General features: G+C 30.7%; 3 protein-coding genes across 4 annotated transcripts in view; 2 read left to right on the plus strand and 1 right to left on the minus strand.

Annotated features, from left to right (window-relative positions):
* The window catches only part of LOC101508805 (NEP1-interacting protein-like 2), a 2,885-nt gene extending 851 nt beyond the window's left edge, over positions 1–2,034 (plus strand). The window contains exons 2-5 of one of the 2 annotated variants that reach the window (XM_012718119.3): positions 1–79; positions 312–395; positions 1,507–1,674; positions 1,820–2,034. The exon at positions 1–79 is cut by the window's left edge and continues 94 nt beyond it. In XM_012718119.3, coding sequence (XP_012573573.2) covers positions 1–79; positions 312–395; positions 1,507–1,674; positions 1,820–1,942 — 454 coding nt within the window. In that variant the 3' untranslated portion in view covers positions 1,943–2,034. The remainder of the gene's footprint in view (positions 80–311; positions 396–1,506; positions 1,675–1,819) is intronic. The other variant, XM_027336556.2, reaches the window with a different exon arrangement.
* A 469-nt stretch (positions 2,035–2,503) lies between these two features.
* On the minus strand, positions 2,504–7,379 carry LOC101501537 (ribulose-phosphate 3-epimerase, chloroplastic). The gene is made up of 10 exons (XM_004508666.4): positions 7,044–7,379; positions 5,944–6,058; positions 5,574–5,714; positions 5,379–5,492; positions 4,792–4,870; positions 3,876–3,985; positions 3,716–3,772; positions 3,305–3,374; positions 3,111–3,198; positions 2,504–2,809 (listed from the first exon to the last, which is right to left on the minus strand). The coding sequence occupies exons 1-9, from the start codon at positions 7,151–7,153 to the stop codon at positions 3,149–3,151; spliced, it is 846 nt and encodes a 281-aa protein (XP_004508723.1). The 5' UTR covers positions 7,154–7,379; the 3' UTR covers positions 2,504–2,809; positions 3,111–3,148.
* A 5,740-nt stretch (positions 7,380–13,119) lies between these two features.
* Positions 13,120–15,631, plus strand: part of LOC101502065 (galactoside 2-alpha-L-fucosyltransferase) — a 3,557-nt gene continuing 1,045 nt past the window's right edge. Inside the window, exons 1-2 of the mRNA XM_004508667.4 lie at positions 13,120–13,552; positions 14,659–15,627. Coding sequence (XP_004508724.1) covers positions 13,255–13,552; positions 14,659–15,627 — 1,267 coding nt within the window. The 5' untranslated portion in view covers positions 13,120–13,254. The remainder of the gene's footprint in view (positions 13,553–14,658; positions 15,628–15,631) is intronic.

Raw genomic sequence — 15,631 nt, forward strand, 5'->3', positions numbered from 1 at the left:
ACTCTCAGTCGAGGTATTGGAAGCTTCCCGTGCCTACTGGTGTATGGAGCAAACTGGTTCACGTGGCGCATCATCTATGGTTGGTGATCGTTTTGACCTTGATTCACCTTGGTTTGTTTATGACTACAATCATTTGCAACTTTGGTTTGTTTATGGTTTACCTTTTTGCTTGAAATGCATATATATGGGATATTTTATGCCTTGTTCTTGTTTGTGTTTGTCTGTTTATTAAGATGCATCTTAAGAGTGCGCTTTTTGAGTGGCCATCTTAATGCATAATTTTAAACCAATTCTTTAACATTGAAATCCAGGCAGATTTCATAGAGGAACTTGTTCGCGGAAGGCTTGTAGAAGAATCGCTTACACCTGCTATTATAACTGCTTACAATTTACAAGTAAATATCCCTCTCTATATCTCTCCTCCAACTTTTGCCTTTTGAAAGCAATAGGTTTGCGTGTATGTTGGTGCATATAATTTTAGCTGGGATTGTGCAATTTGACTTAGCAGTATCAAGAGCTGTTGGATATGACCGATTCGAGCAGTGCAACTGAACTTGTTAGCATCTTTGCATATAAGATCTGTTGAAAGCAATAAGTTTGCGTGTCTGTTGGTGCATATAATTTTAACTGGGATTGTGCAATTTGACTTAGCAGTATCAAGAGCTGTTGGATATGGCCGATTCGAGCGGTGCAACTGAACTTGTTAGCATCTTTGCATATAAGATCCATGAATTATGCCACTTGTTTTTCCTTTACAGTATGAAAAGCCTGCAAACTTCAAACTTTCTGCTTCTGCTCTTGTCTAATTTTATGAGCATCTTTCGGAAAACAAAACTAAAATTATCCTCATTTCCGTTCATTGCACCTGAATTTTTTTTTCTTTTTCTTCCAGTTTGACCAGCTTGTGGTGATTGATCAGCAGGCTGGTGTAACCTATCTCATATTTGAGTTCTGAAACTAAAAAAGAGGAAGTTTTTAACTATTTATTTGGTGAACAAAAATTTAAAATATTAAGAATGCTAATTAGAGATAGTGAAATTGAAGACATAGACGAGTATTTATCCATACAAATATAACTTAGGTTAAGGCAAGAAACTGAGAGACAGCCTCTTAAAGGTTATTGAACTTGAGCTATGTATACATTTGTGCCGCATGTGTAGCTTTAATCTTTTTATGTATTTCTGAAAATATATGTTGATGTTCATTTCTTATTTTGCTTTTTTATGTTATTATTGACAATGATTTCATGTGTCTCATTCTGGTTCACCCTTGTTGATTTTTGTAACCCTTATGTAGACCATTTTAAGATTTATTAACATGCACTAAAATGAAATTTGAAAATGTTTGCTGTTGATTGTTCTGTATTTCCATATATGGTTATTAATATTACTACCAGAGTTTAACCGTTTTAGAAGTCATTTGCGAATCGTGTGCTGGAATTTCATTATTTTGTTGTTCGTAGCACAATAGAGTGTTTTTAACGCAATATCATTTCGTTTGTTTAAGTTTGAGCAGGTTGGAATTACTAATAACAGTGGCTATGATGAGATTCATGATGTTCATAGCTTAGTAGCATCCAGAGGGTTGTCAGGGGATTCATTGAATAAGCTACCGCACCATATGATCTTGAAGGGCATGAAGGCAGAGAATACCTTCTGTGCAATATGTTTGCAGGTATTCTTTTCAGGATTTGTGAATAATGACCACAAAGATGCATTTGCTTGCATTGATACTTGCCACAATTCTTCATGATCCCTATTATAGTTTTGGATAATAGTGTTTATGTAATCATCTTAACATTGAGAAATATAATTTACAGGATATTGAAGTAGGAGAAGTTGCAAGAAGCTTACCTCGTTGTGACCATACATTTCACTTGATATGCGTGGACAAATGGCTTGTCAAGAATGATTCCTGTCCTATTTGCAGACAGAATGTGTAGTTTTTCCTTGGGCATCATTTTAGTTTTACAGTTATGTGAAAATGTATATGGTGTGTTGTTAATTATTTATATACAAACTTTTCTTTTTCAAACTTTTCTCCTCTCTTAAATTATTTTTAACAGTTTTCAACGTTAGTAATATATTCTTTTAAAATATTGGAATCCAACACAAACTTCAGTGTAGTAGGAGAAAGTAACAGTTTGTTTTAATGTTACATTGCTAGTGTGGAATCAAAATAGCCACGGCTTGACAGCACTTTATATTAAATAAAGTATCACAAAACAAACAATAACGATTTGACTACTTGCGTGGCAGTAGAGCATTGAGATTTCTTTTCAACATTCCTCTATACTATACTGTTAATTTGCTACTTATCTCATATATCAAAAGAGTGAAAATTCACATAAACGCGCACACTCTCTAAATGATAACTTAAAGAAAATTGCTCATTATTCATCTTGCATGAGGTTCTCTTGGCTTCAAATATACGCAATACAAGGACAATATAAGAGGTTAAGGAATGTTATATTGACACTCTGAGCTAGGGATGAGATATTAACTTCGAGAAACAACAGAAAAATTATAGCCGGTTTTCTTTCAACCTTATATAGTGTTAAAAAGCACAAACTACTTTACAATATGGGGGAATTCACAACCAAAAGTTACAAGCTGATAGACAGTAGAGCGCTTTAATGTGAATTAAAAATGTTCTGATACTCCGAGAGATTATACACAAATATGCATATCACAGCAGAAGCCTTACTTGGCTGATTCCTAGTGAATTCCATAGATAAGCAATTGCTGGTGGTGATAGCAACCCAGGCAACATAATGATGCCTAGTAAGCCAGCTTACCATGAATATTGTCTGTCAGGTTCAAACACAGTAAAACAAACAGTGAAAATTAGATTGAGATTGTGCTCTGGATAATATTCTTCACATTTATTTTTCAGCAGCTAAGAGTAAAATTTCTAATAGTATGAGTATTTATCAATCCGATGCATGCAACAATTGAGTTTCAAGTTTAACATTATGATACAATCATATTAAAACTAGATTGAAAGCAATCTTTGCTATTATTTTACTTATTTCTTATATTGTCAGTCAATTATGATCATCAAGAGTTCAACTGCCCAATCAGAAAACTGAAAACACAAATGTAACTTACATTGGATTGTAGAATGGATAGGATACCATGGAGGCATTTCACACAGCAACTGGTTCAGGTCTTTTGCTAGTTTTGATTCCTTTTATAGCTACAAGGGGTAGAAACCATGATGAATATCAGAATCAGATTGAATTTCCATTGCATCACGATGTATGCCTCCAACTCATAATTTCAAAAGATTTTTTTAAAGGTACCTGCAGCATAATCTTTAGCTCCAAACACAGCAGAACCAGCGACCAGTGCATTAGCTCCAGCCTCAATCACCTGCCAAATAAGATACTACTGAAAATTGGATTCTACAACTCAAACGGATAATATGGTTGTCTATCCCTTGTAGAAACTAGAAAGTGTTCTAATTCAATTTATAAACAAAGTATGTACTTCCCCCTCATTATTTGTTTGTAATTACTTATTTGTTATGACCAAAATATGGAGCACTTGGCCAATAGAGCTCTTAAATATTAAGTGCATGACCAGATAAAACATGCAATATCAGTTGTTTCCCAATGTTTTATGTTGGGATCATCCTCTTGAAAAAGGTGATCATTGAGCATTATGCAATTATATTCAGCATGTAGAAGACAATGTGATGAATTATACAGCACCTTGTAAGCATTTGCCGGAGTAACCCCGCCATCCACTTCAATCCATGGATTCACACCCTAGAGAGAAAGACCGTTGAGAGATTATGTAAGGAATAACGATTGGAGAAAACATAAATCCCCAAAACCCACACATCCACAAATAAAAATGGTTGCAGCATACCTTCTCCACGCACAATCTTCTCAAATCAGAAATTTTCTTTACTTGGCTCTCAATAAAACTCTGGCCGCCAAAGCCAGGGTTTACAGACATAATTAAGATCAAATCAACCACTGTAAGCACCATAATAAGAATATGAGATTTTATTTTATAATTACTATAAAAACTTTAAAAAAATGTAACTCAAGAGACTTCAATCCAAAATAAATAACAAATTTAATCTACACTCCTCTACTTTGCCAATTTATTTAAGCACCAGAGTTTAAAAAAAAAGAGTAGCACCTTGACTTTCAGCGACTTATGGACACCAAATTTGAAAGTCATCTAATTAGTAAATACTGTAGAAACATGTAATTACTAGTGGAGTGAAAATTTAAATTTCTTAAAAAATTGTACCAAAAACCAGATGTTTGGCTTTTCAAATTTTATGGATGCTCGTGGAATATTCAGAGGAGTCATACATGAAAATGAGAAAACAAAATGTCGTATTCAAACAACCACAAAAATCAAGTGCAATTCACTATAAACTAAAATGATTTTGGTTAATAAATTTGAAAATAACGTTTCTAATAAATTTTCCAAACAAACCTTTTCTATTCTGTTATTAAAGTATAGTTTGCCAGTATTTTCAGAACACAGTTTCCTATTATGTCTCCCCAAGACAGCTCAATATATACTTTTCAATTCAAAAAACAAAAAATATTTAACACATGGAAATAATGGAATTCTTAGTTTACTAACAGCTTTGGTAACATTTTCCCCTCTAACCAAATCCATAGAAGGCTGGTATTGGTCCATGGCTAATCCACATAAGCATATGGAGAACCCAAGCCATAAAGAGCATCATTAATATTCTTTCTTATTATATAATGAAAATAAATGGAGACAAAAAAATGAAGTAAAAAAGGAAATGGCTCACCATCAAGGACATATTCTATTGCACCTAGTGGGGTACCAGGGTTTAGGACAACTCCAGCTTTAGCTCCCAGGCTTTTCACCTAAATCAAGAGAGTATAATCAGATATATTAAAGTGAAAACTGAAACTGGAGCAAAATACATGTTTCTGCGTTATAATTTCTAGAATCCAATTCAAACATTTCATGGAAAGTTATGCTTCCAGGTTACCAACTTCAATATAATAATTAAATCCAAAAAGTTAATGCATAAAATACCAAAAGAAATGGCAATGGCTATTTCATTAGCCAGTCCACAGATTTTGTCAATGCTCTCCATCCACATCATGAAGTTTCAATACCTTTACTAATTTAGTACTTAGAAGCCAAGAAATTACTTCACTTTTAAACCTTACTCATTCATACATGTGATGGTTACTGTGTTCTTGACAAGATTTTGAAGTTGTATGTGATAATTATACAATGGCTTGAATATATGTTTGGCTCCTCTATTTTTTTGTGTTAAGTTTTAATCAGGCTAGTTTTCTTGATATGAACTTTGAGTTGCAGCTATATTGTTCAAAATTGAGACAGTTCAGAAGAAAACCTTACTTGATTAATGGTACGATGCAAATGGATAGTGGAAGATTGTTCACAATGAATACTGACTATGTCAGCTCCTGCTTTGATGAAATCTGGCACACGCTGTTCTGGTTCTACAATCATCTGTAGTGCTTTAACAAGAGTCAGAAAAGGTAATTATCATTCAATATCAGCTTAGTTTAATATATGTAAAAAGATGAATACCAGGTGTACATCCAATGGTAGATCCGTCACAGGGCGTAATGCATCAACCACAAGAGGTCCAATTGTAATATTTGGAACGAAGCGACCATCCATAACATCAACATGAATCCAATCACAACCAGCCAACTCCACTGCTTTCACCTAGGCAAGAAACACAAGAACTCCAACAATCATGATCGCTGACAATCAGAAAACACGCTAATGTGACTTGAAAACAAAAGACAAGTTTACAAGCAATTAGCAACCTTGATAAAACAATTTTGAAAATATTGTGCATTATAATTAACTTGGCTTATTTTCCTTGTTGTGTGGCAGCAAAGAAGAATACTGAAATACTGATGATTACAGAATGTAAAGCATGTTATTGAACCTGCTCTCCCAATTTTGCAAAGTTAGCTGAAAGAATAGATGGAGAAACAATGATGTCGCTTTTTGAAAACTTGTCGACACGAGATGAAGCCTTAACCAACGTTGACATTTTCCTCCTGAATTCACAAAAAAAAGCAAGTAACAAAAGGATATTAAAGCAGACTGCATTATACTTTCAAATACCACAAGCTTTATCAAGCAAATTTGTGTGTGTAATGAAAGATGTAATGTGTGTATAATGCTCTGAAAGCATACATATGAAATGATTTTATGAGGAGTGGTTTCAAAATTCGAACATACAGCTACAAATCAATACACGAAAATGTTGATTAATAGAACGAAGCTCTGAATTCAACATTTTTTGGCCTATGGATGAGATTGCCAAACCTCACGAACATTAGCAATGACGAATGACAAATCCTTTAGTCTTAGAACTTAGACCCCGGGGCTTGACTCAACCCCACAAAACTAACTTGTTGTGCAAGAGTTGCCCAAATCTTATAGGGATTACTTTGACCTATATATGAGAGTCATAGATATCATCTTATAATTTAGACTTAGAACCTGTTTCAACCTCATAAAACCAACTTGTAAGGAGAGCATTGCCCAAGCCTTATAAAGACTCATTTGGCGATTTCTGTGGTGTACGTGTGATCTCAACAGATAACAAGGGTGCAAAGAAATAAAACCGTCGAGGTAAATGAAGATAACATGTAATAAAACCAGGTTAAGAAGCTGACAATGCACTCATGGTGGTATTGATAAATCATTTAACTTTAGAATTAGTTAAGTCCAAGCACCCTCTATGATTGTCCTAATTGAATACCATAGATAACATAAAAGTCTTAATTGAATACAACAATATTTTTTAATCACAAAAAAATATTTTAAAATCCTAATAAAAGACTCTAGTAAAAATATTATTGGAGATCTAATTAGTTAGAAGTTAGTTAATACTAGTTGGTTAGTAGTATTGTCCTTATCGAAAAAAAATTATCCCCATAGACACAAAGCAAAACATAAAGGGGAATTCATGAAAAAGTACACAGAACTGAACACAGCAATAGTTGTAAGAAGAAATGAAAAGGAAAAAAGACATACCTGGAGAAAGTGAGAGAAGGGGGGTGGAAAAGAGAAGTCTTGTGAAGGGGGAGTCCATTGATCTGAGATTGGAGGGTAGAAGAACATAGCGAAGTTGTGGTTGCAGCCATCTTGTGCTTCAAATCAAATTTAATTTGGAACTTTTTTCTCCTTCACAGAGTGTATCGATTGAGTGAATTATGTAATGGATGAAGGATGTAGTAGTAGTAGTGGTAGTAGGAAATCCAAAAGAGGAAAATCGTGTGGATGACACGTGTTGAGTTGGTTTGGTGGGGACTTCGAAGATGTGCTTATCTGCAATGGTTGGTTGGTTGGCGTTGGCGCTCTGCTACTACCGCACCCCCTCTTCTTCATTTCACCTCAAAACAACACAATCAAGGACATTCTTGCCATTTCGCCTTCATCTTGGAGTTTTTCTTTTTTCTTTTTGAATCAAATCGATGTTAGAGTTGAATTCAATTCAATAATTTGACATTTTTTAGTTGTCTGCGGTTATTAACAAAATAACTAGTGTTGCCGTCCAAATTTTTTAAAGGGAGCTCGAATTTTAAAAAGACGTCTTTGAATTCTATTTAAAATAGAAAAATATTGGAAAACCTTAAAACATAAAAATAGTATTTGAAATTAAATACAATGTTTACAATATCAATTAAAAATTTATGTTAATTTTAAAATATTTATTTTTTATACTAGTTATATGCAAATATAATTTTTTATAAATATGATGTTGAAATAAAAGAGTATTCAAAATAAAGAGAAGAAGAAAAAAATGTTGACAAGAGTGCATTTTGATAGTATATATCTTTATGTGCGACGCAAAAATTAAAGTTACGTAGTTATTGAATAGAAAGTATAGATATATCGATTGTTTTTAAAGAAAATGTTTGTGGTTGATAAGTAAGTTAGATAAAACAAATTATTTTGATGCAAGATAATGAGTTTGTTTGATTTAAATAACTATTTTAAAAAGCGATTTTTAATATTATCAAGTCGTACAACTTATGTCTAAGAAAAATATGTTACACCTAGTTAAATTGTTTAAGAATTTTTTTATTATTAATTTGTTTATGAAAACGAGTTTTATGACTATCAAGTTGTACAATTTGTGTCTTAATAATTCAAATATTAAAAATATATCACATATAGTTAATCAAATTTAAAAGTCGATTTTAAATTTATTTATTTATAAAAATAAATGTTAAAACAATCAAGCTGTACAACTTGTGTCTTAACAACTCAAAGATTAAAAAATATTATTTTCAATTAACTTTTAATAAAATACTTTTTTATAAGATTTGGTATTTGTTATAAGTTAATTAAACTTAATATTTTGAAGAAAAATAAATCAATTAAAGAAGAAAAAAAATGTCAAAATTGAGTTAAAAAAGGTTGAACTTCATTTTAGTACAACTAAAAAAAAGTATGAAAACTCTAGTCTAAAAACAATAGAAGTAAAGATAATAAAATGTGGTGGGCAACGAGAGTATGAAAGAGATAGGAAAAAGAAGCAAAGAAAAAAAGAAAAAGGAAAAGGAAAAAACTGAGAAATGGAACAAAAGGAAATATATTTTATTTTTAAAAGAAAAAAAAAGATGGGAATCACCCGGATGGAGTTTGGGCGTGAGAGAGGAGATATGCGACATAGGGAGTCGTGTGCAGTGCGACCACAAGCTCGACGTGGTGGTTGGTTTGAGGTTTTCGGGTGAAAGTTGTGGTGATGGTTTAATAGGGGTTTGCAAAATGATAATGTGAATATGTGCCTCAAATCATCTAACTAAAGTCAAGTAAGCTTTAATGGTTGTTATAACTATCTTTGGCCAAGTTAGTTATGGTAGGTGGTTATAGTTAGTTTGCTTGTGTATACTATATAGTAATGTGGGTTGTAGTAGCAGTAATAGCTGGAAACTAAGAGAGACATATGCAATTCATGATTCATAGAAATTCAGAGAAAGAAAACTAAGGGAGAAAAGAAAGATTGAGTGGAAAAGTTAGTATTGTTGGTTCATAAACAATGATAGATATTAAGAGATCAATTTTGAGAAGACCTTAATCTTGTAAAGTTCAATCATTAATAGTAGATTAATCTTGTTTGCTTGCCCGTGACGTATGTCTCATCAGTTGAGACTGAACACGTAAATTATTGGTGTTATTCTTCCCTTATCATTCTTTAATTTTCTTTGATTTGATTGCGAAACTGTTTTCAGAACATTCTCCGTTTTCAGCAGAAAACCAATAACGTTCTCCGTTTTTTGGTTTTTCAGCTCTGTTCAGAATCTTATCTGTTTTCGTTTTTCTCTGCAATTGTTTGTTTTTTTCTGTTTTGTTGGTAAATTCTTGTTGCAGATCACAATATTGTTTTAACAAATGATGAAGGTGGTGATGTGTATGGCTCAAACCCTCCATAGCTCTGTGCATTTTTCTTCTATATTATATTTCTTTATTTTCTTTTATAATTTATTTCTTCTACTTTTTTATTTTTCTATTTTTTGTTTACTTTTTTTTTTAATTCAGAAAAGTGTGTCTTTTGCTCTAATTTTGGTTCCTTTTTATATTAAAAAATTATACTAAGACTATTCTTAGATAAACAAAATTCAAATTACAAAATTAGATATGAGAGCAAAGTAGTTTGTAAATTGGTGTCTCTATTATTAATATTAAAATTATAAAAATAAAAATAAAGAAATTTGTTATGATGCATGTCCCTTAAGAATTGTTGTACAATTTGTTTTGTCTCTTTTATTTGTTCTTGGCATATTTTATTAAATTTAAAGCATGCCATTGGTTTAAGTTTAAAGCTTTAAACTTGTACGAGACTAATTGCTATGTGGCTATATGTGAACTTCATCAGCATATCAAGGTAAACACATTTTTTTTCCTTTCAACTCTCAATTTTGTTATTTATTATAAAATTATGATAAAAATACTGTTTTTTATCTTATGAATCCAAATAAGTAACTACTAATGATAAGTCAAAATTAATAGATTAAATGAAGGAACTTTAAAAAAAAAAAAAATACTTTTTTAGACATTTTTAAGAAAAGTTAAATGATGATAAGTCTTGTAAAATTATATCTATCATGTCTTTTTTTTTTGTGATTGGTCAGACAAAATTGGTATACAACAATTAGTTTTACTAATATAATTGATAAAATTAATATTAGACTAAATTACATTTGTGGTCCATTAACTTAATTTCAGGCAACGTTTTAGTCCTTTATCTTTTTTTTTTTTTCTCGAGTGAGTCATTTATTTTAATTTTAAGTGACAATTTGATATTTTATGTTCTAAAATTTCAACAATGTTATCCTTTTTTATACAAAAATTCAAAAAAATCATCAAAATTTTCAACCAAAACCCATAAAATTAATAATCATCTTCAATATAATGCAAATTTTATCAAATCCATAACTCAAATATTCATATATACTCATATTTTCATCTCCAACAACATCAAATAAAGAATGAAAATATGAGTTTATTTCAATATTTAAGTTATGAATTTGATTAAATTTGTATTTTATTGAAGATGATAATGAATTTTATGGGTTTTGTTTGAAAAATTTAATGATTTTTTTGAATTTTTATGAAAAAAAAGGACAACATTGTTGACGTTTTAAAACATAAAACATCAAATTGTCACTTAAAATTAAAATAAAAGACCAACTCAGAAAAAAAAAATATAAAGGACTAAAACATTACTAGAAATTAAGTTAAGAGACCGTAAATGTAATTTAGCTTTAATATTATTAACTATTATTTATTAATTGTAGTTAACTAAAAAATTAATTAATTAACATATAATAAATAAATATAAATTAATAAAAAAATTAATTAATATTATATTAATATTCTAAAATAACAAATAATTTGAGAAAAAAAAAATAGCAAATGATCGGAGGCAATATCGCCCATTGCAGAAGTCCCAAGTTACTATATTAAATGAATGTCTTGTTAACAAGTAAACTATAGACATAATAGAGGATAAAAAATAAAAGTTACTGGTTGAATATACCACTTTATATTTAATTCACTACCATGTCCTTAGGAGCAATTGTTAAATAAATAAATAAAATTTAAAAATAATATTTAAATGAAAAATCTAACTTTTTACTACGGTAAAGTATGAATTAGGTAACTTTAAATATATTTCTTTTCCATATTTAAATTATTAAAGCATTTATCTTTATATTTACGTATTCATGTAATATATTCTCAATTCAATGCTATTTGTTTGGTAAAGACAATTTTTTTTTCAAAGATACTTGGTTGAATACACCACTTTTAAAACAACTTTCAAACTTTGAATAAATTAAACAAACTAAACCCAAAAACATGTTTCTATATTTAATTCACTAACATGTCATTGAGAGCTAGCACTTGTTAAGTAAACAAAATAGAAAATTAAAAATAGCATTTAAATGAAAAATCTCACTTTATAATCATAAAATATGAATTACACAACTTCAATTTTTCTTTTCTTTATATATTTAGATTCTTAAAGCATTTTCCATTTATTTAATACATTCTCATTTTAAAGCTATTTGTTTAATAAACACAATTTTTTTTAACGTTATTTTTTCCGTCTCATATTAAATGTACATTTAAGTTACACATAATTTTTAAGTAAATTATTAATTGAGTTGATTTCAATAATAAAATTAGTATCATTTTAAAAAAATAGCCTTATCAAAAGACCATATCACTAGAAAAATAAAAAAATTAACGCTACGTTGATATTTTATAATGACAATTATTTTAAAACATAAAAAAAGTATAAAGGTGACATTTTATTTGAGACAGACAAAATAATTGACTTGTTATATACCATATAATTCTTATAAAAAAGATTCTATATAACTAATTAAATTAATTGTTTTTTTTTTCTTTCATTTTTTTTTTAATTTGAAAACTATAAAGTTATTACTCCCTTCGTATTTATATAATATATCTTCCCTTCGTATTTATATAATACATCTTCTTGTAAAAAAAAATGTGTCCGTTTAGATAAGAATCTTCAAATTATAAGAAGCAGTAATTGATTTTTCACAAAAGTATTTCTAATTAAATGTAAAAAATTAAAAAATTAAAAAATTAAAAAATCAACTATTTCTTTCTTAATAATTCAAAAACAATTTATATATATATTATTGATAAATTTAATGTAAAAAGTCAAAAACCACTTTTTTTAATTTTTGTGCATTGTTCAAATTAATCTTTTATATATGAACGAAAGTAGTAATATTTTCATTTTATTGAGTAATTACATAAAAATGCATTAATGATTGACAAATGAAACAATTTTTTTGTACATTCAAATGTGTAAACACGAGTTTGAATAGTGAAGTCATATGTACAGGGAGGCTAAGAACTAAGAAAAATTATGCTCCATCAATTGAACCGGTGATTAATCTCATAATCTGTCCAAAGGATCAATCACTTGACTGTCTAAATATCTAATTACATTTATTAGTTTATAAAAATAAAATTATTGGTTTAAAAGTCTCCAAAAAAAATTAACAAACGAATAAACAGATGATCTTAAAAAATATGTAAAATTTGTTTTTAAATTTTAAGAATTAAAAAATAAATAATTTAACTTGTAGAGTTTCAATCAAAATAGTATTTCCGTAAACTTTTACTATTAAAGACTATATTATAATATGTTTATTGAATGTACTCTACCTTCATCTCACGTGAATATATTTTATGTGTGCATGTCACAATATGGTCTCAAACCATAAAAATTTTATATCCATTACACTCTAAATTAGTCGAATGAATTAAATTCACATTCCTTATATATAATATTATTTAAAATATATTACATTAGTATTTATAATATGTAATATTATTTAAAATATATTAAATAATATTTGTTTTAGTAATAAAATCAAAACAAAAGGTTAAAATTGTCAATTTTTTTAAAAAGACAAATTTTGTAAGGGGAAATATGAGAGTAATAATGGAATTGAATTAAGACTTTAGAGTAAATTGATTATTCATTAAAAAATGGATTAGCAGAGAAAAGAGTGATGTTAATTATTTATGAATGTGACGAGGAGAGGCGTGTTAATGTTGTCACGGCAGCACTGTGATGTGATGTGACACTGACTGGTTGGTTGAAGTTTTGAACAACTACACTACACTTCACTCTCTACTCTCAAGTCTCAAGTCTCAAGTCTCAATTCAACTACTAGATAGCAATTAGATTATGAATATGAATATGATGATGAAGAGAATCATTACAATTAGAAATCCAAGGGCTGAAAATGATGCTGAAAATAACAAGCTCTCTCTCTCACCCTCAGATTTGGAAATCGTTACCGACAAATGTGCAGCTTCCTCCTCCTCCCCTCTCACTTTGATGCGTTTAATGGGTTTCTTCGTCGTTTCATTCATGCTCTTCTCTGTACTCTTCTCACTCTCCGTTGTTCTTCGAGATCCTCCTTCTGATGCTGCCCTCCGAGAACTACCCTCATCTACAACTACTCTCTTCCAATTCAAACAAGGTCTTTTCGTCATTTCCATTTCTCAATTCTATTTATTTAAGTTCATTTTGCTTGTTTCCTTCTCAATCATGTGGTAACCGTTCCTTATGATAGAATGCATAAGATTATAGATCGGATCAGAATTGTGGACTGGACTCACACTATATGCATTAATCATACTAGTCAAAATCAAAATAACATTACAAAAATGTGAATGCATAGTACATTCTAGATTTTTGTATTCAAAATAAACTTTCCATTTGCTATATTTGTCTATCTGCTTTTTACTTCTATTGTCTTTTTCCTAATTACCAACATTTTCTATGATTTATATACTTTGACTAAACCACCGATTTCTTCTCTTAATTTAGGCTCTTTCTCCTACTTCCATAATAATTAGTTCTTAACAACCGTTCCATTAGTCCATACTGTTTTACAGATCAGTTACAAATGTTAGGGTTTAACAAGGCGGCTATAATAATAATTTGGTGAGTGCTCATCCGCCCCCCATTTTTGCTCACAGGATATTAAATACACCATCGGAAGTCGGCTTTTGGTAGTGTAATTCAGTCAATTTTACACTTGTGGAAGTTGGCTTCCGGTAAAAAGCTGAGATAATGTGTGTGTGTGTGTGTGTGATGCGGGGGAGGATGAAAATTTGCCTATTCATTGAGGACTACTTAATATTCATTTGAGAGAAGAGCTAAGATAGAAGGTGTAAGTTTCAAGGACTAAGTTGGTTGTTTACTCTTTATCCTTTTGTTGGTTCTTAATTTTGACTGATGGAATAAGTTAGGTTCTTTATGTTAGTTAGGTAATTAAATGGCAGCCTAAAAAAGTTAAAACTGAGAAGAGATTCTTATTTTAGACATAAGCAAACTTGGATTCTCTACAATTCCTCCATCTCCTCCAATCCAATCTAAATCGTTGAATTAGTCTAACAGACTAAAGAGCATTGTTCTTTCTGACAGATTAGTCCAATGGCCGAGATTTTGTTAGAAAGACAAAGTGGCGGGAGAGAATCCAATTTTTAGCTTTCTTTAAGACATGTCCTTCTTAAGATGTTTGCTTTTCCTTCAACTGCATCTCACTGTTGATTATGGAATTTCATCTTCTCTGACTTGTAGGTTTGGACAGTTATGCCTCTGATTCTGTGGACTTGCTAAATGATAAACTGCTTGGTGGCCTTCTAGCTGATGGGTTTGATGAAAAATCTTGTCTCAGCAGGTATCAGTCGGCCACGCTCCACAAAGGACTATCAGGAAAACCTTCTTCTTACCTTATTTCTAGATTGAAAAAATATGAAGCTCGACACAGAGAATGTGGACCTTATACTGAATCCTATAACAAGACGGTGAAAGAACTCGCCTCTGGCCAATTTTCGGAGTCCTCAGCTTGTAAATATGTAGTATGGATTTCATTTAGTGGGTTGGGGAATAGGATATTGACCCTAGCTTCTGCATTTCTTTATGCTCTCCTCACGGACCGTGTTCTACTGGTTGACCCTGGAGTGGATATGGTTGATCTCTTTTGCGAACCATTTCCAGATGCTTCTTGGTTTGTCCCTCCCGATTTTCCTCTTAACAGTCAATTGAATAATTTCAACCAGGACTCAAATCAATGTCATGGGAAAATGCTGAAAACTAAATCAATCACAAATTCCACAGTGCCATCTTCTGTTTATCTTCATTTAGTCCATGATTATGATGATAATGACAAGCTTTTCTTCTGCGATGAAGAGCAACATTTTCTCCAGAAAGTACCTTGGTTAATAATGAAAACAGATAATTACTTCGTTCCGTCTTTGTTTTTGATGCCATCTTTTGAGCAGGAACTGAATAATCTTTTCCCAAAGAAGGACAAAGTTTTCCATTTCTTAGGTAGATATCTGTTCCACCCCACAAACAATGTGTGGGGACTTGTTGTCAGATACTATCATGCATATTTAGCTAAAGCTGATGAAAGAGTAGGCATACAAATCAGAGTGTTTGACACCGAACCTGGTCCATTTCCACATGTATTGGATCAGATCTTAGCTTGTACTTTGAATCAGAATATTTTGCCCGATGTTAACCGGGAGCAGAACGTTAATAGTTCAGC

Source organism: Cicer arietinum, chromosome 7 (assembly GCF_000331145.2).
Source record: "Cicer arietinum cultivar CDC Frontier isolate Library 1 chromosome 7, Cicar.CDCFrontier_v2.0, whole genome shotgun sequence".
Classification (NCBI taxonomy): Eukaryota; Viridiplantae; Streptophyta; class Magnoliopsida; order Fabales; family Fabaceae; genus Cicer; species Cicer arietinum.

Bases quoted from the DNA above. Each gene is read 5' to 3' on its own strand.
- LOC101501537 (XM_004508666.4), bottom strand. From the start codon at position 7,153: ATGGCTGCAACCACAACTTCGCTATGTTCTTCTACCCTCCAATCTCAG. The intron at 5,493-5,573 runs GTATTCATCTTT...AAAGCACTACAG, and splicing joins TACCATTGGATGTACACCTG to ATGATTGTAGAACCAGAACA. The intron at 3,986-4,791 runs GTGAGCCATTTC...TGGTGCTTACAG, and splicing joins AATAGAATATGTCCTTGATG to TGGTTGATTTGATCTTAATT.